This window comes from Sorghum bicolor, chromosome 7 (assembly GCF_000003195.3).
Source record: "Sorghum bicolor cultivar BTx623 chromosome 7, Sorghum_bicolor_NCBIv3, whole genome shotgun sequence".
NCBI lineage: Eukaryota > Viridiplantae > Streptophyta > Magnoliopsida > Poales > Poaceae > Sorghum > Sorghum bicolor.
Window position 1 is genome coordinate 60,317,107 of NC_012876.2, and position 26,239 is coordinate 60,343,345.

Genomic DNA, 26,239 nt, shown 5'->3' on the forward strand with positions numbered 1-26,239 from the left:
ATCTTATAGATGTGTAGCAAATGCTATGAATTTTGGACGGATGGAATATTTTACTATTAGTGTTTAGTTGTCAAGAATCTGCTCTTGTGCTCCCAGAAAGTTACAATTGATGCACTCGTCAGTAATTAAGGCCTTGTTTAGTTGCAAAATGGACACTGTAGTATTTTCGTTTGTATTTGACTAATATCGTCCAATCATGGACTAACTAGGCTCAAGATTCGTCTCGTAAATTATATGTAAATTGTGCAATTATTTATTTTTTATCTATATTTAGTGCTTCATGCATAAGCCGTAGGATTCGATGTGACAGAAAATCTTGAAATTTATTTTAAAACTAAACAAGGCCTAATATTCTGTATGGAGCATCTGCACGGCCTGCCATGGCGGTTTGCACGCCCTAATCCACATGCAGGCAGGTAGGCACTTCAACACATTGCCATGCTGCAGCCATGCTACTCAGCCCAACAACAGAACATAAAAACCCAGGCCCTATTCACTGAGACTCACGGGTCAAGCGAAGCCCAGCAGGCTTAGGCTGGGCCCGTAGACCGGGCACATGACTCTGGATGAGGACATGCTCGAGGTGATGAAAGGTCCATGGCCAGGCACATGACTTGGCTGAGGACATGCTTCAGGAGGTGAAGGTGCATGTTCGAGCACATGTGGTGGCCATGGCGATCTGGGAGCACTGAGGGAGATGGCCATGGTGGTCGGAGGGCTTAGAGGCGGCGTGCTCAATTCGGCCAATAACATGTGCTCAAGAAGATAAAAGTGGCAGTTGGTATAGGCCCTAGCTCATTGGAGGAGATGCGAACTCTTTTCTTACTTGAGAAGAGATGGAGGAGATATTGGTGACAAAAAAAAAATAAAGAGGATGTACTGATGTAAAGAAAAGGACTCATCTCTCTAATAGTTCTATAGGGACGAGTAATATTAGGATGTTGTTCGAGATGCTCTAAACACTGTTGAATAAAACAAGCGAAGGCTCAATTGTCGGCGACCACTCTGGCCACAACGTCCCCACCCAACCCCACTACCCTGGCAAGCGGCCGCGCCACCCTGCTGCAGTCTCAACCGCGCAGATTCCCCTTCTACGACGTCGATAAGTAGGTCCCCTAACTCTCAAACCTTAACACCGGCGAGCTCCGACGGCTAATGGGTTCGTGGGACGCACCATCCGCGCTCTCCGCACGCAACCAGTCACGTTGAGGTAGCAGCGGCTGCTGCTCAGTCATGCTGGTCAGTAACCAGCAAAACCTCCTCATAAATCACCAGGTACGAGAGACTGATACCATGACATCCTGTTGGAACTGCCTCGGTTAATAGACTCTTCAAGTTGTTTCACTGTCATATTTCTACTACATATACAACCAGCGCCTTTGTCCTTTTGTTTCTAATACTGCAACTCAAGTTACCATATCATGAACCTACACAGGGGTAAAGCTCTACAAATCAAACTCTATAAGCTTGTACCCACATTTTAATTATCTTACATTTGCCTACGAGTCACAGTGTCAATCAGACACCCGGAGCTTACCTCCTCTCCCTCCCTCTAAACACAGATATCACTCACATCAATCAACCTACAGTATATCAGTATCGGTCTGCATCAATGGAGCATGCCGTCTTCTTGGTCATTAGCCGCTGTTGCCATTTGCTTCGCATTTTGCAGGAGCAGGTGAATCGGGCGATCTCACACCATTTGCCATTATTGGGGGCTGCTTATCTTCCTCCACAGTCACGCCTGCTCTCTGTGCTTTCAGATCTGCAAGCTTCTCAGAGGTCTTGTCTGAGTCTGGCTTATTGACAACAGGATGTTCCTCTAACAGTTCTAAGCGCCTGAGAGATGGTACGTCTCCATCACAATACCTGCGCCACATGTCCCTGTATGCGGCTTCCAGGCCACGGGTGAATTTCTCTCCATCACAGACGGGTGACTTCATCATCAGCTCCCGGAGACTCATTCTCAGTTCTTGCAAGGCATTCACATCTGATGCCAAACCCAATGCTAAGCTGACATACTCATCCTCAGTTTTGGCAACCAGCCTCCCCAACCCTACAACAGAGGGGGAAAGACAAAACATCAACCCATAGACCACAGTTGCATTTGGATAATAAATACCATTTGGCAGTGCAAGGAAAATGGCCTTTTTTGATAGCTAGAAGATTTACTAACTATTAGTAGGTTAAGTAAAACATTATCTTATTCAGATAATACATGCTAAGTATAACAAAAATAAAAAGCAGGCCACGGAAAAGTGAACCTTTGATACAACCTCTACAAATAGATGAAAACGTAACATTCAGTTACTTACCAACTTTGCTGAGCAGGCTAACACCAACATTATGAGCATGAACAGCACCAGCCATTGTAACACATGGAACCCCCATGTATAAAGATTCACATGTAGTCGTAGTGCCAGCATACGGAAATGTATCCAGGCTGCACAAACAAATAAAACCATTCAGATGCTGTTTCAAGTAACAACAAAAATGTCATTCAGAGAAAAAAAGACTGCCATAAACTCAGCCTACAATCAATGATAGTATGACACAACTGCTCACCTGATGTCCATCAAGGAATACGCCTGCATGTGATCATGATTCAGATGGATGAGTGGCAACAGATCAACCCGTAATGACTCCAAACCCAACTCCTCTAGTGTGGACAAAAATTTCTGTCTTATATTCTCACAGCAGAATGGCTTGCACTTAACCACAAGCCTGGAGTTAGGGACTGCACATAATATTCTGGCCCAAACTTGCAATACTTTCGGTGTAATCTGTAAAGAAAATAAAACTAATTTGAGTGATTCAGCACAAAAGCAAATCTTTCAAGTATTAATTGTCACCTTTGCTAGATTGTTAAAGCTCCCAAAAGTGACGAAACCATTTGAAATTGCTGGTGTTGGACAAATGGGCCCAGCTTCTGGGGAAGGAGTATAACAAAGAAAGCTTTCAGGAAGGCGCACCAACTCTTCAACATGCCTGCAGACAATTGCTGCTATGAGCTTCTACATGTCTGAGGATAGAAAACTACATGCTGGAATAACTGTGACTGCAAGATGAGCATGTCTTACTTTTGTTTTGTAATAGGTGGATCAGCCAATGAGTCTGAGATTCGGTAGTCAATTGTTGGCAAACCTGTTGTATTGGGGTAGCCAATCCAGGTAACCTGTAAGAGCATACAATTCAAGGTTCAAACAAAGCATGCTGATCAGACAAAGAATAAATGTTGCTCCTGTGAGAACATTTCTGAAAATAATGGGGAAACAGATATGCATCATGGAGCGCCAAACTACCTGAATAGGAGCAGGTCGGCATGCCATTGTTCCTAACTTATTATTTGCAGTGTGACCAGTAAGTTCCACAAGTATGTCCACTTTATCCTCCCTTACCAAGCTAGCAACCCTCTTTTCATCAATACCATATATATCTCTCCACAATCCACCCTTTTTCAACACCCTATCCTTGAATCTAAGTGTCTTGGCATCTGCCTAAATAATCATCAATGAAAGAAAATGTGAGTGAAAAATGATTAAACAAAGTGTCATGAAAAAGGACAAAGGAAACCATGAAGTTTGCATGCTCAAAAAAAGGACAAAGGTCACTAAATATATCTCATGTTTTGATTTTTTTTTTAAAAGGATCATCTGTACACTTCAACATAAATTTTGGATCCTAATAAAGAAAGTGGCCTAATAAATTGATGGCTTAAAGTGTGTACAATCCATAAAATTAGGTAAGAGGAAAAGGAACAGTTTTCTATACCTTGACAACACCAGAGTAGACAACCACTTTGCAATTTGTGTAGTCATGGTGTGTAAGGGGAGCTTCAATGAAGTAGGACACAGAATGAGTAAAATAATCAGGAGACAAATAACCGATTATCAATGGGCGATCAGCAACTTTTGTGTTATCCCAACATGTATATTGTGGATACAATTTCATAAAGCGTTTTCCCCACTCCCTGTAAAACAAATAAAAGACAGTGAACAATCCTGCTGATATTTAGCTCATGGAAACAAAGGCAATGCTAACATAAACATGTCGAGCCTATTGTAAATAGTGAACAAAATGACCTGTGAGCTTCATAAAGCTTGTCATCTGAGCCCTCGTCGATATAGTTCATTGCAAGCAAACGGTTCTGTAAACGAATTAGCATGCAACTTTGTCACATAACAGGACAAATGTAAGCGATATGGTCAGCCATTGAAAAAATATACAAAAGTTATAGAAAAGTAAAAAGACATACTTCCAACCAAAAGCAAAGTTTAAGTAATGAAATTCGTTCCAGAATGATAAAGATGTGATAGTATAATTATTCAGATGTGCAATATCTACCCATGGCTGTTTACCAAACTGCCAAGCTTATTTAAGATTTATTAGTGATAATTTCTGATGTAATCAAATCTTTAACTACAACATAAAGCAGCACAAAAAAAATATAATGAGCATAACTGAGGGGTACCTGGCCGGCATTTCGTGAATCAGGATCTATCTGAAGGCATCTCTCGTAAGCATGAATTGCTAAAGTAATACTACCAGCGTCTCTGTAAAGAACACCTAGGATGACAAAGAAAAATGATGAAATACAGTTAATAACTCTGATAAAATAATTTTAAGTTATCTTGCAATTTGGGGTTCATAAACAAATACGATATTATTATTACAAAAAAAGGTGAGCACTGAGCAGAAAGGCCTATGATTTGACATGCCCACATCTTACAAGGTGACTCTTATAGCAGAAAACTATATATCAAACATGACATTTTAAGCATCTGCACAGCACTGGCGGGTTATTCATTACCTAGATTATTATATGCTTCAGCATATGTGGGATTTGCATGTATGGCCTTCTCAATCATACTTGCAGCAGAATCCATCTTACCCTATATAAATATAAGCATATTTGAGTAGGCTAAAAGAGCAAAGTAACCAGAAAAACAAAAGAGGAGTTGTGCAAGAGAAATTTGATAACAGAGGAACAGACCTGAACAGTATAGACAACTCCAAGGTTATTTAGTGACTGAGCGAAAAGTGGCTTAATTGACAGTGCCATCTGAAAACATTAAAGAAAAAGGAAAACAAATTAATATTTGCCCACAAAAAAACTGAAAGCAAGAGCAAAATTAGTTTCACTTACTTGATAACATTCAACAGCTTTGTCAAGGTTATCTCTATCCTTGTATATTACTCCTAAATTGTTGCACGCTTCCGCACAGCGAGGATTGAAGTGCAGAGCAAGCTCGTAAAAGACAATTGCCTTCACATGATTCAGAAAAATGTAATCTTCAGCTTAAGGTGAACCTTTATGTTAGAACAGAATTGATGAGATTAGCATATAACTAACCATCTCAAAATTCAACATTTCACCATATGCAACGCCAAGATTATACATGGCATCAGCATAGTGCCAATTATAGAACAGAGCTTTCTTGTAATATGCCACACCTTGATTGATGTCACCTTCAATTTTTACCTGAGGATTTCCAATCTTTTAAAAAGTAAGTGAAAACACAAGAGATGTGCCAATAATCAATCACTAACAAATGCTCATCCTCATAAATAAGAACTTCAAAACTAAAATAACTGAAATATGTGCTGCATATGTGTGATGTTTCCATTAAGGGTGGTCAGACTGTTTCTATGTTGTCAAATTTAGCATGCTGAAATTAAATATGAATGGATAAGCACTTGTTAATAGTTATGTTTGCTTCAATAAGGGAAAGAGATAAGAACAGAAAGACTTTTGTTTCACACAAGGCTTGAGTGGTGGAGTTACAGTTCAATCCTATCTGGTATGATCAGTACGAACTTGTGAATTGCACAAAAATAAATAAAATAAAATAATGGCAACCACTAGGATGAACACAGCACACAAAAAAAAAAAAATCTGATCCAGTTGAAATAGTAAGGGGAAAGTCTGCACCTTTGTTCCCAAGTCAGTTAGTGCTATTGCCATATTATTCTTAGCAATCTCAAAGTTGGGGGAAATAGTCAAGCACCTGTATTACAGTAAGATCATGGCACGAGAATTTCAAGTCTTCAACATGTTATTGTTGTATATTTCTCAGAAAACTAAGAGTACTTGTGATACAAAAAAAAAAGATACCTCTCGTAGCAGGCAATTGCTGCTTCTAGATCTCCCCGATTCTTATAGATAACTCCCATGTTGCAATAGGCCTCGGCATACAATGGTCTCTCCAGTGCAGCTTTCTCATAACAACTAAGAGCCATTTCAAATTGCATCATCTCCGAATAAACAACTCCAAGGTTGTAATAAGCCGGCTGCGTGAATTGGGTTAAGGCATCACAACAATATAGAGTTGTCCATAGAAAGATAATATTAGCAAGACACAGGCTGCTGTGATGATGGTACCGCATAGTGATTGTCTACTTCCAGAGCTTCACAATATTTTTGAATTCCCTCCTCTGTATTACCCGCAAGCTTCAAGCTAGTTCCAAGATCAGTCAACACAATAGCAAGAAGTTCCGAAGCAGGTTTGTAGGAAGGATCTGCCGTCCGAGCTTTTTGATATGCCTGTCCCAGTTTTTATAATTTTCAATGTGACATTTAGGAAGCTAATACAAGAAACTAAGAGAAATTGTAAGAGCAGCATGTTGATAATTTTTTCCAATATGCTAGTGTTAATTCATTTAATTAGGAAATATGCTAATGTCAATTCATTTAATTAGGTAGACATGGAAGAAAAGAACAGAGTTAAGGTACAAACAAGATAATGGCAGTAAATTTAGAGGACTGTAGTACTAAGTCTAAAACTGACATATTTACCTTTAAAAACACGTAAATTACATTTAACATTCCATCAAGTCTGGCATTCATAGCAATAACATAATGCAAACAGGGTTTATATTTTCTGTCACGTGTTGCAATTCAAAATATCAGTAATACAACAGATAGAATAGGAAATACACATAATTAGACCTGCAGATACCTCTGCTGCTTCAACCAAGTGACCCTCGTCTTTGTAAATCATCCCACAATGTGTAAGAGCGCACGCATTTCCTGGCTCGATTTTGACAACTTCTGTAAAGCACTCAATGGCCTGTCTTGGTAGGTTCTGCGCCTGGAGGCAAATCCCTTTCCCGATAAGGGCCTCCACATTGGTGCCCTCCTTCTCAAGAACAATGTTGTACAAGTTGACAGCATCAGTGAACTTATTCCGCGATCGGAGGATGTTTGCATACCGCAACGCCTCCTTCCCTTCCAACTGCTGCTTCGCTGCAGACACGCCCCCATTGAGGTTAGGGACAATGCCGTTGCTCTCCTTCCCTAGGACAGAATCCGTCCCTGGCTGCCCCATGAAAGAGAGACGCCTTATTCTCCTTATTTTCTGTGAAATTTTGCATTGGTCGATCAGTTCTTATGCTTGCCAAGAAATCAAACACGAAGTCACTGGCTAGAGGGGAAATGGAATAAATTTGGAGCAGGGACTGACCTGGCGTGGCACATGTGGGGGTTCACTCGAACCCCCAGGAGTTCTGGAAACCAAACTGTACCCAGAAGCCTTATTGTGTGAAGCAATGTCGTTCTTGCGCGCCCAAGACGAAGGAACAATAAACCCAGCTGAAGCATGGAAGAAAAGATTGGATTAGTTGGATTACTAGATACAGGGGAGCAGTACCACGCGGCAGACAAACACGAAATGAATGAAGAACGAGGAAAAGAAAGAAAGAAAGAATCGGTCTTTGACTAAAAAAAACACAATCTTTGAAGGAGGGAGTCCATCCAAGAAAGCTCGGGTTACATACCAGCGCCCCCAAAGTATAGGAACCTTAAAAATCCCAACCGCGCTACAGTAGACCCAGAACAGAGCAGCGCCCAGCCTACAGCCCGGAACTGCCACGCGAGCGGCGACGAAAGGCGGCGCCGGCGCGGTGCTCGGCTGCGCTTGGCAGGGAGCCGAGACAAGCTCTGGGCCCTCAGAGCCGCCCCGGGCGCGCGGACCTGGGAGAGACAGGCCGCGCTTCGCCACCCTCTCGCGCCGCTAGCATCGAGGGGAGCGGTGATCGCCGCCGCGACGAGGATTTCGGCGGCGGCGGCGAGGGTTTCGGGAGTGGAGGGAGGAGGTGGGGGAGCAGGAGGAGGGGGAGGGGGAGGGAGGAGGCGGTGCCGTAGTACAGTACTGGTGAATTTTTTTGTGTTTAGCCCCCTCCCTTTTCCGGGAAATTAACGGTGCTTTGCCTTTACGCTTTGGCTCGTGCGCCCGCTTTGATTGATTTGGGGGGCTTTTTGTACTGCCCCATCCGCTGCGCTGGGACTGCCTGCTGCAACTGCATCCTGCGTCGTGCAGCTTTCTTTTTCCGGCCATCTTTTCACTACCACCCCTTCAGTTTTTCGATTATTTCTTTTTTTTATTGATGAATGTACTACTCCTTTATTAGTCCGCATAGAAACAACTTTGATTAATATATATTAAAAATATTAATACTTATGATACGTAAATAGTATTATTGGAAAGATTTTTAAATCTAGTTTTTTAACAAATTTATTTAAAGACATAAATATTGTGAGTATTTTTTATAAATATAGTCAAACTTACTGTCGAGGGTATCAATAAGGGGTACCCTCACCAATGCATATAACGAGATTACCCGTACAAAGGTCGAGGCTCCCAACTCGACGCTCTGGTCGAACACATACGATCGACGGCGGCCGCAGCCTCGAAGACGGAAAAGGCGTCGAGCGAACCACTCAGGGGTCGAGTGTTAACTACCGTCGAATACGGAGACAGGCTCGAGCGAATCAGGAGGCGTCGAGCGCAAGGACACTCTCCGCCGCCTGACGCGCGCACGAGAGCCGGGGCATTAAATGCGCCTGCCGCTTTTCCACCTGACACGCTGGTCACGGGAAGCGTGATAGGGAACAGGCACCCGTCCCGTCGTACTTTTTGCAGCCTTCCCCACCAAACGACCCAGTGCGTGTCAGGACACGGGAAACAGGGATGGAACGTGCACTCGAGACAACCAAGGTCAGCGCTCCGGACATCGGAGCTTCGCGCAGAATCTGACCCTCGACCAGACCTGGTTCCTTCCTGGAGACGAGTTGGGCGTCGACTCACAATGCCGCAACCACTCCGTCGGATCTGCCGCCATACCGTACAAGCGTGTGACCGTTGAACCAGCCTAAGACGGCGCGCAGAGCAGAATGCAGGGGCACGCGTAATCATCACCAGGCTACTAAGACGGGACGGCTCGAGCCCACGCCGGTACGGAGGCCTCGAGTAGGTCAGCGCTCCATGCTTCTATCGACCCCTACTCTGATACCTATACATGTACCCTGGGCCTCTCCTTGGACCTATAAAAGGGAGGACCCGGGAATAAGTAGAGGACACACGCAACACTTCACCGACACTCGGTAGAACTCGCATACTTCATCCCGGTCACACTACGCTTGTATTCGCCCCTGTACAAGCACTTAGGTGCAAAATAATACAAACTCTCCCCCCCTCGCTGGACGTAGGGCCTTCTCTTGCCCGAACCAGGATAAATTCTTGTGTCTTTTTGCATCACCATCTGGGAAAAGGAGCACGCATACAAATTTACTCGTTGGTGTGACCCCCGGTGGGGAAAAACACCGACAATTGGCGCGCCAGGTAGGGGTCCTGCGTGTTTTTTCATCGATTTCCCACTCCTTTCCAGATGGCCACTCTCGCTTCACCGATTCCGCGCTCCACGGTGATTTGGTTTGGGAGTCTCGAGTTCATGTCGACTGGCTACGGCTATGACATGATCTTGCTCTCGATCAAAGGACCGGGAGGAGCCCGCGTAGCGCCAGCACGGTTAAGGGCCCCAAGACGCCCTCGCCACCACGCCTCCCCGCCCAAGAAGAGGCGCGGACAGCATCATCGTCGCCCCTCTGCCTCATCACGACCAGCAGTTTGTGCTAGGCAGGAGGTGACGCAGGAGTCGGCAGCCCCGCGTGCTGGGACCATGGACGTGCCGGCCCAGCATCACACGACGACGAGAGGTGACGCGCCCCGCGCGCTCTCCCCCGCCGCCAGGTTACTTCCACATGGGTTGTTCACTCTAAGAAAGGCACTGCCATTCGGATTGGATAACGTCGCGGCGTCGCTAGCCAGAGCGATATGCCCAAACGCCCAACATACGTGGAGAGACCAATGGTCCTCCCGCGTAGCTCTGAAGTACAGCAGCCGACGTCCGAGCTGCCGGATCTCTCCCGGGTGCGAAGCCTCCGTCGCCTAGACCCTGGGCGATACACGATCACCTCGCTCAGGCAACGGCTATTGGAAGAGGGACGTGGATGTTTCTACGCCGCCAAGCCGGACTCCGACTCCCAGAGCGATAGCCACGATCCTACTAGGGAATGCTATCACATCGACGGGGCAGTAGAAACCACCGGCGAGACACAGGACGCAGCTGCGGGCGGTGGAGCCCCTGCAGCAAGGGAAGACCCCAGGACGCCTGGGGACGGTGGACAAATCGACCCACTTCCACAGGAAGACAGAGCCGCGCAGCTTGCTCAGCTACGAGAGCTCAAGACAAAGCTCGACGAGGACCGTGAGCGCCTCGTCCAGCTCGAGCAAATCCTCGAACAAGACTTGCCTTATCCACCCAGCGGAAGTGTCCGTAGGCGAGCTCGAGAGGTACACCGACAAATTGTCGGAGACGCGGAGCCAGAGCAACCCGTCAGCCGCTTCCCTCGAGCAGGCCAAAACGTAGTAGCAGCGACAATGCTGCTACGCAACATGCCAGAGCCATCGAACTCCCAAGCTCAACGCATTCGAGACGAGGTGCAGACTCTTCTCCAGGTTGCGGCTGTTCAACAAGCCGAAAGCTCGGCCTCTCGACGACGAGGGGCCGCCACTGAAAAGCGCGATGAGCCGCCCCAAAACGAAAAAGAGGTTTCAGTCCATCAACAGCCTCCCCCTCGAGGTAGAAAGGCTACCCTTGTCCTCCCCGTCGACAATCAGCGTCGACCCGACGCGCGGCGTGACATCGAAGAGAATCGACGCCGTCGGTATGGGGACGCGGAAGAGCGCGGTTACAGCACGCATCGCGGTGGAAGGTACGACAGTGACGAGGACCGGATGGCCCCCGAGCCACCAGGCCCACGGGTGTTCAGCAGGGCAATCCGCAGCACGCCTCTGCCCAGTCCGTTCCGACCCCCGACCAGTATCGCGAAATACAATGGTGAGACCAAACCAGAGTTGTGGCTGGCCGATTTTAGGCTGGCCTGTCAGCTAGGAGGCGCTCGAGGTGATGATCGAGCCATCATCAGACAGCTACCGCTCTTCCTCTCCGACACCGCCCGACGGTGGCTCGAGGAACTTCCGGCAAATCAGATCCACGACTGGGTCGATTTGGTCAGAGTCTTCGAGGGTAATTTCAAAGGAACTTACATACGGCCCGGGAACTCGTGGGACCTCAGCAAGTGCAAACAGAAGTCAGGAGAAACTCTTCAAGAGTACGCTCGACGCTTCTCAAAACAGCGCACCGAACTGCCGCATATCCCCGACCACGACGACATCCTGGCATTTGTCTCTGGTACCACCAGTCGAGACCTGGTGCGGGAATTAGGCCGGAATCGACCTCGGACCGTCGATGAGCTCATGGACGTAGTGGCAAACTACGCAGCAGGGGAGGAAGCGGTCGGTGCTTTCTTTAGTTGTGAAGGAAGAAAAGGCAAGCAGCCTGCCGATGAAGACGGGACTCCCAGTCGAGGGCTCAAGAAGAACAAGAAGAAGCAGAAGGTGCGGCAGTTCAAGCAGGGGAACTTCGACGACGACCTCGTCGCCGCCATGGAGCGGAAGAAGCCTCGAGGACCACCAGATGGAGGTATCTTCGATAAGATGCTAGAAGAGCCATGTCCTTACCATAAAGGAGGAGCCAACCACAAGCTCAAGGACTATCGTATGCTGAAAAAGCATTTCGACGGCCTAGGATTCAGAAAAGACGCGTGTGATGACCCCAAGAAGGAGAAAGGAGGCGACAAGGAGGGCGACAAGGACGACGATGGTTTCCCTACCGTCCACGATTGCTACATGATTTACGGTGGACCCTCGACGCAGTTGACTGCAAGGCAACGCAAGAGGGAACGACGTAAAGTTTTCGCGGCAAGAATGGCGGTGCCCTAGTACCTCAGCTGGTCGAGCACGCCCATCACCTTTGACCGAGAGGACCACCCCGACAAGGTGGTCGCCCTAGGCGTCTACCCGCTCGTCGTCGACCCTATCATCGTCAACACCCGGCTCTCAAAGGTGCTAATGGATGGAGGCAGCAGTCTCAACATCACCTACCTCGAGACCCTCGACCTCCTCGGCATCGATAGGGGACGGCTCCAGCCAAGTGCCGGCGGTTTCCACGGCGTCGTGCCAGGGAAAAAGGCGCTGCCAGTGGGTCGAATCGACCTACCGGTCTGCTTTGGCACAGTGGCCAACTTCAGGAAGGAGACTCTCACCTTTGAGGTGGTCGGGTTCCGGGGCACGTACCACGCCATCATCGGGCGCCCGGGCTACGCCAAGTTCATGGCCATACCCAACTACACCTACTTGAAGCTGAAGATGCCCGGCCCCAAAGGCATCATTACCATTAGCTCCTCTTTCGAGCACGCCTACGAGTGCGACGTCGAGTGCGTCGAATATGGGGAGGCGGTCGAGAACTCCACCGAGCTCGTCGCGAAGCTCGAGGCCCTGGCCGCCGAAGCCCCAGAGCCCAAGCGCCATGCGGGCAACTTCGAGCCAGCAGAAGGAACCAAGAAGATCCCGCTCGACCCCAACAACTCCGACGGCAAGGTGCTGACGATCATCGCCAACCTCGACCCCAAATAGGAAGCCGTGCTCGTCGACTTTCTCCGTACGAACGCCGACATGTTTGCATGGAGTCCCTCGGACATGCCAGGCATCCCGAGGGAAGTCACCGAGCACTCCTTGGAGATTCGATCCGGTTCCAAGCCAGTGAAGCAACGGTTGCGTCGATTCGACGAGGAGAAGCGCAAGACCATTGGCGAGGAGGTCCACAAGCTTTTGACGGGCGGATTCATCAAGGAGGTTCACCATCCCGACTAGTTAGCAAACCCTGTACTAGTTAAGAAAAAGAATGGGAAAATGAGGATGTGTGTCGATTATACAAGTTTAAATAAAGCATGTCCAAAAGTTCCCTTTCCATTACCACGTATTGATCAAATTGTTGATTCTACTGCGGGATGTGAAACCCTTTCTTTTCTTGATGCATATTCTGGTTACCATCAAATAAAAATGAAAGAGTCCGACCAACTCGCGACCTCATTCATCACACCTTTTGGAATGTATTGTTATGTAACCATGCCGTTTGGACTTCGAAATGTGGGAGCCACATACCAGCGTTGTATGCTCCACGTGTTCGGCAAGCACATAGGGTCGACGGTCGAGGCCTATGTCAACGACATCGTCGTTAAATCAAAGCGGTGAGGAGACCTAATCCAGGACCTCGAGATCGCTTTTAGCTGCTTGCGCGCCAACCAGATCAAGCTCAATCCCGAGAAATGCATTTTCGGCGTGCCTCGAGGCATGCTCCTGGGATACATCATTTCCTAGCGCGGAATCGAGGCCAACCCCGAAAAAGTCGCGGCCATCACAAGGATGGGGCCGATTCGGGACATCAAGGGCGTAAAGCGAGTCACTGGATGTCTAGCGGCACTGAGTTGATTCATCTCGAGGCTAGGAGAAAAAGCGTTGCCATTGTATCGACTTCTGAGGAAGGTTGAGCGTTTCTCTTGGACCCCCGAGGCCGAGGAAGCCCTCGAAAGTCTGAAGAAAACACTAACCTCAGCACCAGTCCTGGTCCCACCTCAGCCTGCGGAACCACTGCTCCTTTACGTTGCCTCGACAACCCAGGTTGTCAGTGCGGCGGTGGTGGTCGAAAGGCAGGAGGAGGGGCATGCATTGCCGGTCCAGAGGCCAGTCTATTTCGTTAGCGAGGTGCTCTCGGAGACTAAGGCACGTTACCCCCAAATTCAGAAGCTGATCTACGCCATAATCCTCGCACGCCGCAAACTGCAACACTACTTCCTCGGTCACCCCATCACGGTGGTCTCATCTTACCCCTGGGCGAGATAATCCAGAGTAAGGAGGCCACGGGAAGAATAGCTAAATGGTCGGTCGAGCTTATGAGTGAGACTCACTTATGCGCCTCGCAAGGCCATCAAATCGCAAGCCCTGGTAGACTTCGTCGCAGAATGGATGGACTCCCAGCTCCCCCCGACTCAGGTCCAGGTGGAATTGTGGACGATGTATTTCGATGGGTCGCTCATGAAAACGGGGGCCGGGGCCGGCCTGCTGTTCATCTCGCCCTTGGGCGTCCATATGAGGTACGTCATCAGGATTCACTTCGCTGCATCCAACAATGTCGCAGAATACGAGGCCCTCGTCAACGGCCTCAAGATCGCCATCGAGCTAGGAGTCCGACGCCTTGACATCCGAGGCGACTCCCAACTCGTCATCGATCAAGTAATGAAAACCTCAAGCTGCCACGACCCGAAAATGGAGGCGTACTGCAAAGAAGTCCGTCGAGTCGAAGACAAGTTCCACGGCCTCGAGCTCGTCCATGTCGCCCGACGCTACAACGAGGCAGCCGACGAACTCGCCAAGATCGCGTCGACTCGAGGCACGGTGCCACCTGACGCGTTCTCGAGAGACCTTCACGAGCCATCCGTCGACTTGGGCTCGGGGGCTGGCGTCGATGCCGCTCCCGCCCAGCCTACCGACACCGTCAACGCACTATTGATGGCAACTGAGGTGATGGAGGTAGAACAGCGGCCCGGTCGACCGTTCGACTGGCGCACACCGTTCCTCGATTGCCTAATCCGCTGCGAGCTGCCAGAAGATCGATCTGAAGCCCGCCGTATCGCTCGACGGGCCAAGTCATATGTGATTTACGGCAAAGGCAACGAACTATATCGACGAAGCCCGACAGGGGTCTTGCAGCGCTGCATCACCGTGGAAGAAGGACGGAAACTCCTCGAGGACCAACACTCAGGGGCTTGCGGCCACCATGCTGCTCCACGAACCCTCGTAGGGAACGCCTTCCGACAAGGTTTCTACTGGCCAACGGCCGTAGCAGACGCCATCGAGCTCGTACGCACCTGTCATGGGTGCCAGTTCTACGCCAAACAGACGCATCTGCCCGCTCACGCTCTTCAGATGATCCCCATCACGTGGCCATTTGCGGTGTGGGGGCTCGACTTAGTAGGGCCCCTACAAAAGGCGAAAGGAGGGTACACCCACTTGCTGGTGGCCATCGACAAGTTCTCCAAATGGATCGAGGCTCGACCCATCACCAATATCCGCTCCGAGTAGGCCGTCCTCTTCTTCACCGACATCATCCATCGGTTTGGGATTCCCAACGTCATCATCACCGACAACGGCACTCAGTTCACCGGCAAAAAGTTCTTGGACTTCTGCGATCAGCATCACATCCGTGTGAACTGGTCTGCAGTAGCCCACCCCCAAACTAACGGCCAGGTCGAACGTGCCAACGGCATGATTTTGCAAGGACTCAAGCCAAGGATCTACAATCGCTTGAAGAAATTCGGCAAGAAATGGGTCGAGGAGCTTTCCTCGGTCCTATGGAGCCTAAGGACAACACCAAGCAGGGCTACAAAGTACACCCCATTCTTCATGGTCTATGGCTGTGAGGCTGTCCTCCCCACAGACCTCGAGTATGGGTCACCTCGACTCAAAGCGTACAACGAGCAATCAAATAAGGAGACTCAAGAAAACGCGGTCGACCAACTCGAGGAGGCTCGAGACATGGCCCTCCTCAACTCTGCCAGATATCAGCAGAAACTTCGACGCTACCACGACAAGCACGTGCGCAAGAGGGACTTAAACGTGGGCGACCTTGTCCTACGACGCCGGCAAAGCAATCAAGGACGCCACAAACTGACTCCACCTTGGGAGGGCCCGTACGTGGTGGCCGAGGTCCTGAAGCCAGGGACATACAAGCTCGCGGACGAAAAGAGGGCGATCTTCACCAACGCGTGGAACATCGAACAACTACGTCGATTCTACCCCTAGAAGTTCAAAACTTTATGTTCTTACATACATTCTGTACCAAGGCCTTGTAAACGAACATATGAATAAATGAAACCTTTCCCTCGAGCGATTTACTTTCTCGCAAATCTCGACGTTAGAAGGGAATACCGACTATGACCCATCATAGTCAATATTCCCTCGATGGCTACCAGGGGGACGACCCCCCCCCCCCAAGTGTCGGAAAAAGCCAAAAAATTTCTCTCTTCCTTAGTAAACCTTGCACGTTTGAGTAGTTGAGGCGCCTCGAGCCCCTTGAGGGCCGAGGGACAACGAGCCTGAGAACTCCTACGCCCCCGGGCTATGGAAACTCTACTCACCTCCCCACCTTTGACGTGATCGAGGCTGTCTTCGACGAAAGAGCGAACAAGGAATACAAACGTAGGCGCAAAGGGAAATAAAAGAGCCTCGAGCGGAAAGATAGATAAACATTTAATAAACACTTAAAAGACATTGTATCACTTAAAAAACAAGTCAATAAGAGTACTGTACAAGGGGCCCCAGGCACCCTGAGCAGGCTCGCAGGCCTCAGTCCATGGCACGATCCTCACCACCCTCGCCTCCGCCCGAGCTAGTCTCAGGAGGAAGCACCTCAGGCTCGAATAGCTTGGCCAGCCTCTCTCCAGGAGCCTCTGCGTCGTCGATCAAGGCGTGGAGCCTCTCTTCGTTCTCCGCGTCGGTCTTAGAGATGTCGGTGACGAAGCCGTGGGATACTACCTCCATGTCGTAGGAGAAGCCCGAGCAGACAACCGCCATCGCCCGCTTCACTCCGATGTGGAGGGCATCCCGCACCCGATCTCGCAGCGTCGCACCTAAGTAGCACCGCTGGTCGACCAATGCGTCGCCTCGAGCATCCTCCCTCGACTCGTAAATAGGCTCGACCTCCCAAGAGGTCGAGAGGTCGCTTATCACCGTCCGCACTCGACGGTTCAAAGCGACCTCCGCCTCGAGCTGGGCCTTAGCATTGCGAGCCTCGGCTTGGGCGGCCAAGAGTTCGTCCTTAAGCCCTATCAATGCCAATACAAGAAGCCTTAGGAAAAACCAAGCACACCTCGAAAAAGAAAACCCGACAAAGGAAATGTACCTCAGACGCTCTCCTCCAGGGCCGTGTTCTCGCCGACTAGTCTGGTGTTGGCCCTCTCGATCTCTTTGCTGGAGCGGGCCAGCTCGGTGTTGGCAACGCGGAGATCCTCGATCACCTTGCCAGCCTGAGCAATGGCCCCACTCTTCTCCAACAGTTCTCCCTTCAGACGCTCGACGTCGTCAGAGAGACTGCGGGATCGAGCCCGCTCCGCCTCAAGGTCTTCAAGGGCCTTCTTCTTTACGTCTTCGGCGGCACCCCTGGCGACCTCACTGTCCACATACGCCATCTTCATCTTCTGGAAGGAGTCTCGGAGGGAGTCCAAGTCGGTCTTGAGAAGGCCCTTCTCCTTGTCCAGGTCTGCAATGACACTCTTGTAGGACAGGACCTCCTCCCGAGCTTTGGACGCGGCCTCCTCGACCGTCAGAGCGCGCTCCCGCAGCAGTGTCGTCTCCTCCTCCGCCTTCCTTGAGGCCTCTCGAGCTTCAACCAGGGCAGCCTCCCTCACCTTCTTCTCCTCCTCGAGCGCTATGAGGTCTTTATAGGCCTTAAGGAGCTTTTCTTGCGACTCGAGGAGTTGGTCCTTGAGGACGGGGAGCTGCTCCCAGCCTCCTCTTGTGGCGTGGATGAAGCTCGACTTGATACGGGAGGTCTCTTTCATGTCCTGCGAGCCGGGGGTCGAACGGTTAGAACACGAAACCAAAGGGTCTATGAGAACTAAGGACCGAAAAAATACTCACGAAGTAGGCCGGCCCAAGTCCGTTGTTGATGACGTCCGACAGAAGCCCCACCACATGCTTCATCCAAAGGCGGAGCTCCTCGACGTGTTCCCACTTCTCTGCCTCCTTCCTATCGTCCAGGAAGATGTTGGGCTCGGACGGATCGGTGGAAGCCCGGATGCGAATCCGATCGGGACACCAGTGCTCCATCTCCCGGTCAGCCCGCGCCTTGACACCACGGATAAGGTCCTCGACGGTCTCGAGGGAGCCCCCGTGGCGCAAGAACAGGTCGACGAGGCTTGGGAACCGCCCGTCGTCATCCACCGTCTTCCAGGTACCGTCCTTACTCCCCGACGTCCCGATCTCGTCCTCCTCAGAGGGAAAGTGGTCCTCCCACGCCCGACGCTCCCGGAGGAACCCCGGGGCGATCCCGTCCATGCCGTAAATCGTCCTCTTGACCTCGGACTCGGGGTCGGTGGGGGTGCGCATCATGCAGGCGAGCGCCACCACACCGTCCGATCACCCCGGCTCTGCCCGGATCGCGGTGGGCACCCCCGGAAGGAGCCACGCTGGGGTCGGAGGGCCGTACACCAGCAAATCTTCTCCCCGCTCGCCGGGCTCTTGCGGCGCCGGTGGTACTGGTTGGGGCAGACCTTGAGGCGGAAGCTCGAGCTGTCCTCCTTCTTGGCCCCCCTGATGCTGCTGCTGCTTCTCCTCGAGCTCTTGCTGCTGTTGTTCCCCCTGCTGCTACTGCCGTTGCTGCTGCTGCTCCTGCGGCTGCCGCGTTGCCTCGCGCACCTGCTCCTCCTCCTCCTCCTCTTTCTTCTTCTGCTCCTCGAGGGCGCGAAGGCCAGCGGGCCAGGGAGTCCGACCCGCGATGAGGGAAGTCGACGCTTCCTCCTCTATAGGGCGGGCATCCCCTGACACCTCGTTACCGCCAGATGTGTCGCTGATGGTGATTGGGTCCGCCTCGACCCCCAACCGAGGAGGCTCGGGGGCTCCTTCTTGCCCCTGAGTTTGGGCCACTTCGTCACGCGTTGACGGCAACGGGGTAGGCTCGGGACGAGGCGGGGCGCTCTCAGCGTCGGCCGGAGGTTGAGAGTCGGAGGAGCCTGCAAAACAAAGAATAAAGGCCGGTTACTATAATAACCAACACAAGAGTGTCACAAGACCAGAAGTAAGCTGCAAACCTGGCTCTTTGGAGACTGCTCCCGCTTTGAGCCGTTTCGCCATTGAAGGCTGAGCCTGCTCGAGAGTCCGCTTTAGGCTGAGAAAGGAAAAGAGATGAGCATATGAGAAAATGCAGAGGAATAGGAAAACAAAAGTCACAATGTCGAAGAAGCTTACCCCACAGGGAGAACGGCTCGTCTCCCGGCGCCCCGACCTGTGGGTCTCGAGCCACCCCGCGTCGAGGCTCCAGGCCCCTCGAGGACAGGCGCTGGCCTTGGCGCAGCAACTCCCGCTTGACGGGCACCGGGGCTAGCGCTCCTGCGGCCGACCTCTCCTTTCTCGGAGGTCGCGGCGCGACCGCGAGTCAGTGGCCCCGTCGCCTGGGGCCTAACATGGCCGCCCCCTTTGGGCGCCGGGGGAGGGCGCGGCGCGACCTGACCAGTCATGGGCGCAGGAGGGGTGTCGGCCTGAGGGCGGTGAGATCCGCTCGGACCCTCCTTCGGAGCTTCCGTCCGAGGGACGCCGACGTCGCCTCGAGGCGGGCCCTCGAGGATCCGGTCTAGACGAGACGCCATCCCCTCAGAATCATCGCTGCCCTCGTCGTTGTCATCATCTTCGCTGGGGGATTCTTCCTCAGGCTCCCCCCTCTGTCTGGATTTAGCTCGACGCGCATCTAATGCTAGGCGGTCGAGGTTCTTCTTTTTCTCCCCTTTCCTTACAGAGTCCTTGGCAGACTTCAGCTTTTCGGCGGACTGGCGCCGTCTGTCGCGGTCGACCTCGTCCTCTTTCACGGGGGCCTCAAGGACCGGACATCAATACGTCCCTCCCAGAACGAAGGAAGGTTTAAAAAGGACCGAGGAAAATCCAGAATCGGAGTTATGTGCGAGAAAAGAGCATACCAGGTCGACCGAGCCTTCGTCGGGCCTCATAGGGAAGCCGTTGACGTGCTTCGACTTAAAGTCACCGGCGATGGCCGCCCTAACTCGGGCAGCGGTCTCATCGTCTGCCAGAGCCTCGTTGGACATCCAGCATGCCTCGAGATCCCGAGACAAAACGCCCGGCCCCATCTCGTCCATCCTCAACGGCCGAGACATCAGAGGGAGGACCCTTCGACGATGGACGGCCGAGAGGACGAGAGCGGCGGACAAGCCCTCCAGGCGTAGCTTCTTCATGGCGTCGAGGAGGGGGTCGAGCCGCGACTGGTGCTCTTGGACGACGCCGTATGTCCAGTTGTCCGGGCGCTCCGTAATCAGATGACCGGTGTAAGCAGGGAAGAGACCGTCGTCGTTCCTCATGTAGAACCACTGCGAGTCCCACCCGGCATGGTTCGATGACAACCCCACCGGGATGTACTCGCGTGGCCTCTCCGTCTTCTTCGTCTACAACACCAGGTTGAGGCACCCGGCCCGCACGTGCTTCCTCACGCCGGTGGTTCCGGTGGGGGCGTTGAAAAGCTCGCCCCTGTAGAGGTGGAGCCACAGCTCCCAGTGGGGCATCATCCCCAGGTAGCCCTCACACACCACGGCGAAGACCGCCGCAGCGGTGATGGCGTTCGGGGAGAAATGCTGGAGCTCCACCCCGTAATGGAAGCAGAGTGCCCGCATGAAGCGGCTCGGGGGAGCGCCCAGGCCGTGGTGGTGAAATTTGGCGAACGACACCACGTAGCCCTCGGGCGGCTGGGGCTCCCTATGGCCTGTCGGCGGCGCGATCCACTCTGGCGACGACAGCGAGGTGCGGCGGCGCAACAGTCCCTCACTCTCAAGCTCTAGCAACCGGCGCTCCGTCATCGACGACGGGCGCCAGTCGTCGGCGGCGACGAGTGTCACAGGCATCTTGGTTGGAAGGACGGTGGATTCGCTACCGCTCGAGGGGGTGCATGCGCGCGTGGGACAGCAAGAAAGCTAAGGCAATGAAAGGACGAAGGCAAGAAGGCGGAAGGTGAAAGAAAGAACGGCGGCGGCACCACGACATATTTATAGGCCGTAATCCGCCAACGGATAGATCCGAGAAATAAGGTAACTCCCCCCATAAATGCGCCATCTAACAGTCCTCCCCCCTTCACAGATGGGACGCTCCGAATTCCACGCCGACGCAGTGTCGTAACGTCACCCGCCTGAAAAGGCGCGCCCAACGGGCAAAAAGGCGAACCGCCACGGCCTCTTCCTTCCCTTGTAAGCCAAGGGGCGTATCCGCGAAAGCCTCGAGAGGTCACAGGCTGGCCCACCGAAAGGGTTCGACAGCCGATCTCGAGCACCAGAGTCAGGGATCCCCAGCGAGCGGTCGAAGATCGAGGCCCGCCTCGAAGACTCACTGGAGATGTCCAAGGTAGGGTCGAGACAGTCGAGAGGAATCCCCCCGACGGGAGGCATCGAGCCGCTGGACTCTATCGAATGAGACCAGTATCCCCGACCACGTCGACCTTGCTTCATGAGAACGCCTCCGGGCTACAGCTGACCCCCTCGAAAGGGGCACAGGTTCTCACTTGGACTACCCGCTAGGAACTCAACCTGGGGTAGAAGATGCTCGCTCTATCGAGAGTACGTAGAAACCTCCGCGCAAAACAAGCCAATCAGAACCTTCCACCACTGGTGTCGATAGCGTTTCTACGAATTAGGCAAAATAACCCTCGAAGGAGTCAAAAAACTCCTCCAAGGGCTCGGGGGCTACCCCCGCGGGGTCGCTCGCGCGCCCCCACGGAAACTCGACCTGGGAATACAGTCTCCACTCGAGCGCCAGCGCTCAAATGGAGACTCGGGGGCTACTGTCGAGGGTATCAGTAAGGGGTACCCTCACCAATGCATATAACGAGATTACCCGTACAAAGGTCGAGGCTCCCAACTCGACGCTCTGGTCGAACACATACGATCGACGGCGGTCGCAGCCTCGAAGACGGAAAAGGCGTCGAGCGAACCACTCAGGGGTCGAGTGCTGACTACCGTCGAATACGGAGACAGGCTCGAGCGAATCAGGAGGCGTCGAGCGCAAGGACACTGTCCGCCGCCTGACGCGCGCACGAGAGCCGGGGCATTAAATGCGCCTGCCGCTTTCCCACCTAACACGCTGGTCACGGGAAGCGTGATAGGGAACAGGCACCCGTCCCGTCGTACTTTTTGCAGCCTTCCCCACCAAACGACCCAGGGCGTGTCAAGACACGGGAAATAGGGATGGAACGTGCCCTCGAGACAACCAAGGTCAGCGCTCCGGACATTGGGGCTTCGCGCAGAATCTGACCCTCGACCAGACCTGGTTACTTCCTGGAGACGAGTTGGGCGTCGACTGACAACGCCGCAACCACTCCGCCGGATCTGCCGCCATACCATACAAGCGTGTGACCGTTGAACCAGCCTAAGACGGCGCGCAGAGCAGAATGCAAGGGCACGCGTAATCATCACCAGGCTACTAAGACGGGACTGCTCGAGGCCACGCCGGTACGGAGGCCTCGAGTTGGTCAGCGCTCCATGCTTCTATCGACCCCTACTCTGACACCTGTACATGTACCCTGGGTCTCTCCTTGGAGCTATAAAAGGGAGGACCCGGGAATAAGTAGAGGACACACGCAACACTTCACCGACACTCGGTAGAACTCTCATACTTCATCCCGTTTGCACTACGCTTGTATTCGCCCCTGTACAAGCACTTAGGTGCAAAATAATACAAACTCTCCCCCCCCCCTCGTTGGACGTAGGGCCTTCTCTTGCCCGAACCAGGATAAATTCTTGTGTCTTTTTGCATCACCATCTGGGAAAGGGATCACACATACAAATTTACTCGTTGGTGTGACCCCCCGTGGGGAAAAACACCGACACTTACGATACGAAAACTCATAACGACAGTTATTTTAGGACGAAGAGAGTACACGGTAATCGAGAGAATTTTAGACCACTCCAAAGGGCATGTGTGGTTCCCTTGTTAAATTTTAACCGGATAAACTTTAGTCATTTTAGTAGCAAACTTTCAAACACATTAATTAAAAAAGGAGCTAAAAAGTTTGGTCCCACTAATCACCTAAGAGTAGCTAAAAAAGTTTAGCTGGCCAAAATTTAGCAAGGACAACCGAACAGGCTCAAAGAATTTTTGTCTTCTTTTTCTCTACAGTAGACCAGCACACGTTTTCTCTATATATATAATATTATTATTATGTACAATACGTGAACGTGAATAGATGAGAGAAAAAACCCGCAACCGAATTGAAGCAATTTGGTCAAGTAGTCAAAAGTTGAATTGAATTAACAGATTACATCACTAGAGATGTCGTTTATTGTTAGTCTGTTAGACTAAAGTTTGTGTTTGCTTACAACAACAACTATTGTCGTCTTCTTCGGTTGTCATGACGACGCATTCAACCCACTTCTCTCTACCTAACATAGTTTGGTACCATATTGAATTCGCTAATGTACCACTGGAGTTACAATGTATAACGTGGTTATTACTCTTATAACCTGATATCTAAAATTGATTTGCTATCTTTTTTGTCATGGCATCCATATATCAATTTTACTTTTTTCTTGAAAGAAAAATACAGCTCACTCTATTTAGCATGATCATTGTATAAGAAGAATTTTCCTATATTCAAGTTAATTCAATAGATCATTGCACCAGGAAAAACTCTTCGAGTTAATCCAAGAGATCATTACACCTCGAAAAAATTCTTTGAGTTAATGCAAAAGATCATTGCATGAGTGAAATCCTACAACTATCAAGCTAATCCAGATTGCATGTGTCACTATATGGAAAAGAGAAAGAAGTAGACGAGAAGTTAAAGCAATTTGGTTAAATGGTCAGAAGTCACTCTGAATCAGATCGCATCACTAGAGATAAAAGCATAGTCATTTGTTGTTAGCATGCTACACTAAGGGTTGTGTTTGCTTACTTCAATTGTTGTTGCCTTCTTTATTATTAACACATCCAGACGACTTCGGTCTACCTAATATAGTTCGATACCACTTTGAATTTGCTAGCGTCACTAGAGTTGCAATATAACGCGGTTTTTCCTATTGCAACTACATTCCACACATTCACTTTAATTTTTTCTCAAAAGGAAATCTCATGTCACTCTAGTTAATGTGATCATTGTATAGTGACTTCTCCTATTAATGTATGAGGAAAATTATTCGAGTTAATCCAATATATCATTGCACAAGAAAAGCTCTCCAACTTCCAAGCTAATCCTTGCACAAATTGTGGTGTCATTATATTATTGCAATGACTCTCTCGTGATCCATGTGGCTTTGGAAGTTTGAAAACATCATTGTGGTTGTTTCTTTAATAGCGTCAACCCAAATATCACATATGTGCTGTAAAAAATCAGTGCTGAATTTAGTATACAACATACTATTGTTTGAAAAAGGTTCCTTAATAGATTATATGTGTCACTATATTATTGCATTCACTCTCTCATGATCCATGTGGCTTTGAAAGTTTGTAAACGTCATTGTGGTTGTGTCTTTAATGGCATGAACCCAAATATCGCATTGATGTTGCAAACAATCAATAATGAATATAGTATATAGTGTGTTATTATTGTAAAAGGTTCACATGAGCCATTAACAAGGTTGCCTCTAACATCCTAGAGTTGCAGGTTACAAATTGTTGATCAAATCACTATTGTTATAGTGACATGTTTAGTACCATGGTGAGGCATGTTATTATTGCAAAAGATTCCCATGAGCCATTGACAAGGTATACATGGCCAAACGGGCTGCCCAGGCATGGCACGACACTGGCACACCGAGACACAGCACAACAGGGCACGACATGACGGGGCATGGCGACACTATCGTGTCATGCTGCGTAGTGTCATCGTGTTGATGTCTCGGCCCAGACACGCCTTTATGGCTGATTAGCCGTGTCATGTTGTACCCATCGGCATAGCAGCCCACCGTGCCTTCGTACCGAAGCCGCTCGCTGCGTCATTGTCGTTGTTCAAGAGCTTGGGGACGCACCATCACTGTTGCTGATACTACGTGAATGCACCCCTGTCGAGCACCGGTGCCGCAGGGACGCTCCCCGCCGCCTGTCACCGCACACAAATACGCCTCGACCGAGCACTGCCGCCGCGAAGACGCTCCACGGTTGCCGACCTTTACCGTGAGGACGCGCCCCCAACCACGCATCACCATCCTCCTGTGCAAGTGCGTACCCACCGCAGCACCGCCCTACTCCCTCGTGAAACCGTGAAAGAGAAAGAGACAAGAGAGAGCTCGAAGTTAGGGTTTAGGAGAGAAAGTGCTTGCTTATATATAAGTATTCTGCATCTAATGGCTTAGATTCACTGGATATTGATCCAATGGTTAAATATATCGGGTCGCATCGTGCCGGCCCTTTATCTGTATTGTGCCTGGGCGGGCACTACAGGCTGACATAGCGGCCTAGGCACGACACTATGGTCGGACCATGCCTAGCAAAGGCACAATAGGAGTTGGGCTAGGCCAGGCCTGGGCCGTGCTTCTTATTGACGTGCTTGGACTGACCCATCGTGCCTGGGCTTAATGGCCAAGTATAGTTGAAGGAAAGAAGATTGACGCATGAGGCCAGGAAAAAAAATAAAGGCCCACAAAATGGCCTAATACAAGACCTGTCTATCTCATCTAATTATCTGAACTTTCAAAACCTCTAAAAAAATCTAAACTCTCAAAATTATTAAAATTACCCTCTGTCCTAGATTAAAATTGTTTAAAGATGGTTTCGTCCTTTTTATTTATAAAAATTCCTAAACACATGATGATATTTTTACAAAAAATAGACTATAAGTTTCTAAAAAAATTAAAGATAGATTGGGACATGAAAAAATAAATGAAATATTTAAAACTCATGAAAATATCTCTAGAAGTTTCCAAAAAATATACTTAGCTCTAGGAAATAGGAAGATACTCAAACAAATAAAAAACTCCCAAAACATTCTAATATGTGTTTAGAGTAGTTTTAAAAACTTTCAGCGACAAAAATATGAGATGCAACCATCATGAATACAAGTATACAACATACATTAATGTTGATTAATTCATGTTGGTTGTTGTGTCTTATGTTTTTGTTGTGAAAAGTTCTATAAAGTGCGATTCAACATCGATCAGAATGTTTTGGGAATTTTCTAGGTTTCCCATATATTTTTCATTTTCTTATAACAAAGTCCATTTTTAAAGCATTTAGAGATATTTTCACAAACTCTAGATATTTTATTCAAATTTGTCATATCCCAATCCATGCCTAAGATTTTA

The 26,239-nt window shown here is 50.2% G+C and overlaps 1 protein-coding gene across 2 annotated transcripts; it reads right to left on the reverse strand.

Moving 5' to 3' along the window:
• LOC8057815 (probable UDP-N-acetylglucosamine--peptide N-acetylglucosaminyltransferase SPINDLY) lies at window positions 1,300–8,177 on the reverse strand. Of its 2 annotated transcripts, none has more exons than XM_021465034.1 (19): window positions 7,777–8,177; window positions 7,464–7,591; window positions 6,960–7,358; window positions 6,383–6,544; window positions 6,116–6,291; window positions 5,933–6,008; window positions 5,354–5,497; window positions 5,147–5,266; window positions 4,994–5,062; window positions 4,811–4,892; window positions 4,472–4,566; window positions 4,083–4,147; window positions 3,772–3,970; window positions 3,303–3,497; window positions 3,081–3,175; window positions 2,853–2,988; window positions 2,566–2,783; window positions 2,316–2,443; window positions 1,300–2,056 (listed from the first exon to the last, which is right to left on the reverse strand). In XM_021465034.1, exons 3-19 carry the CDS (start codon window positions 7,326–7,328, stop codon window positions 1,638–1,640), a joined length of 2,748 nt encoding a protein of 915 aa, XP_021320709.1. In that variant the 5' UTR covers window positions 7,329–7,358; window positions 7,464–7,591; window positions 7,777–8,177; the 3' UTR covers window positions 1,300–1,637. The 2 variants fall into 2 exon arrangements, with proteins under 2 accessions (XP_021320709.1, XP_002445679.1); XM_002445634.2 differs by having other exon boundaries at window positions 5,354–5,482; window positions 7,777–8,122.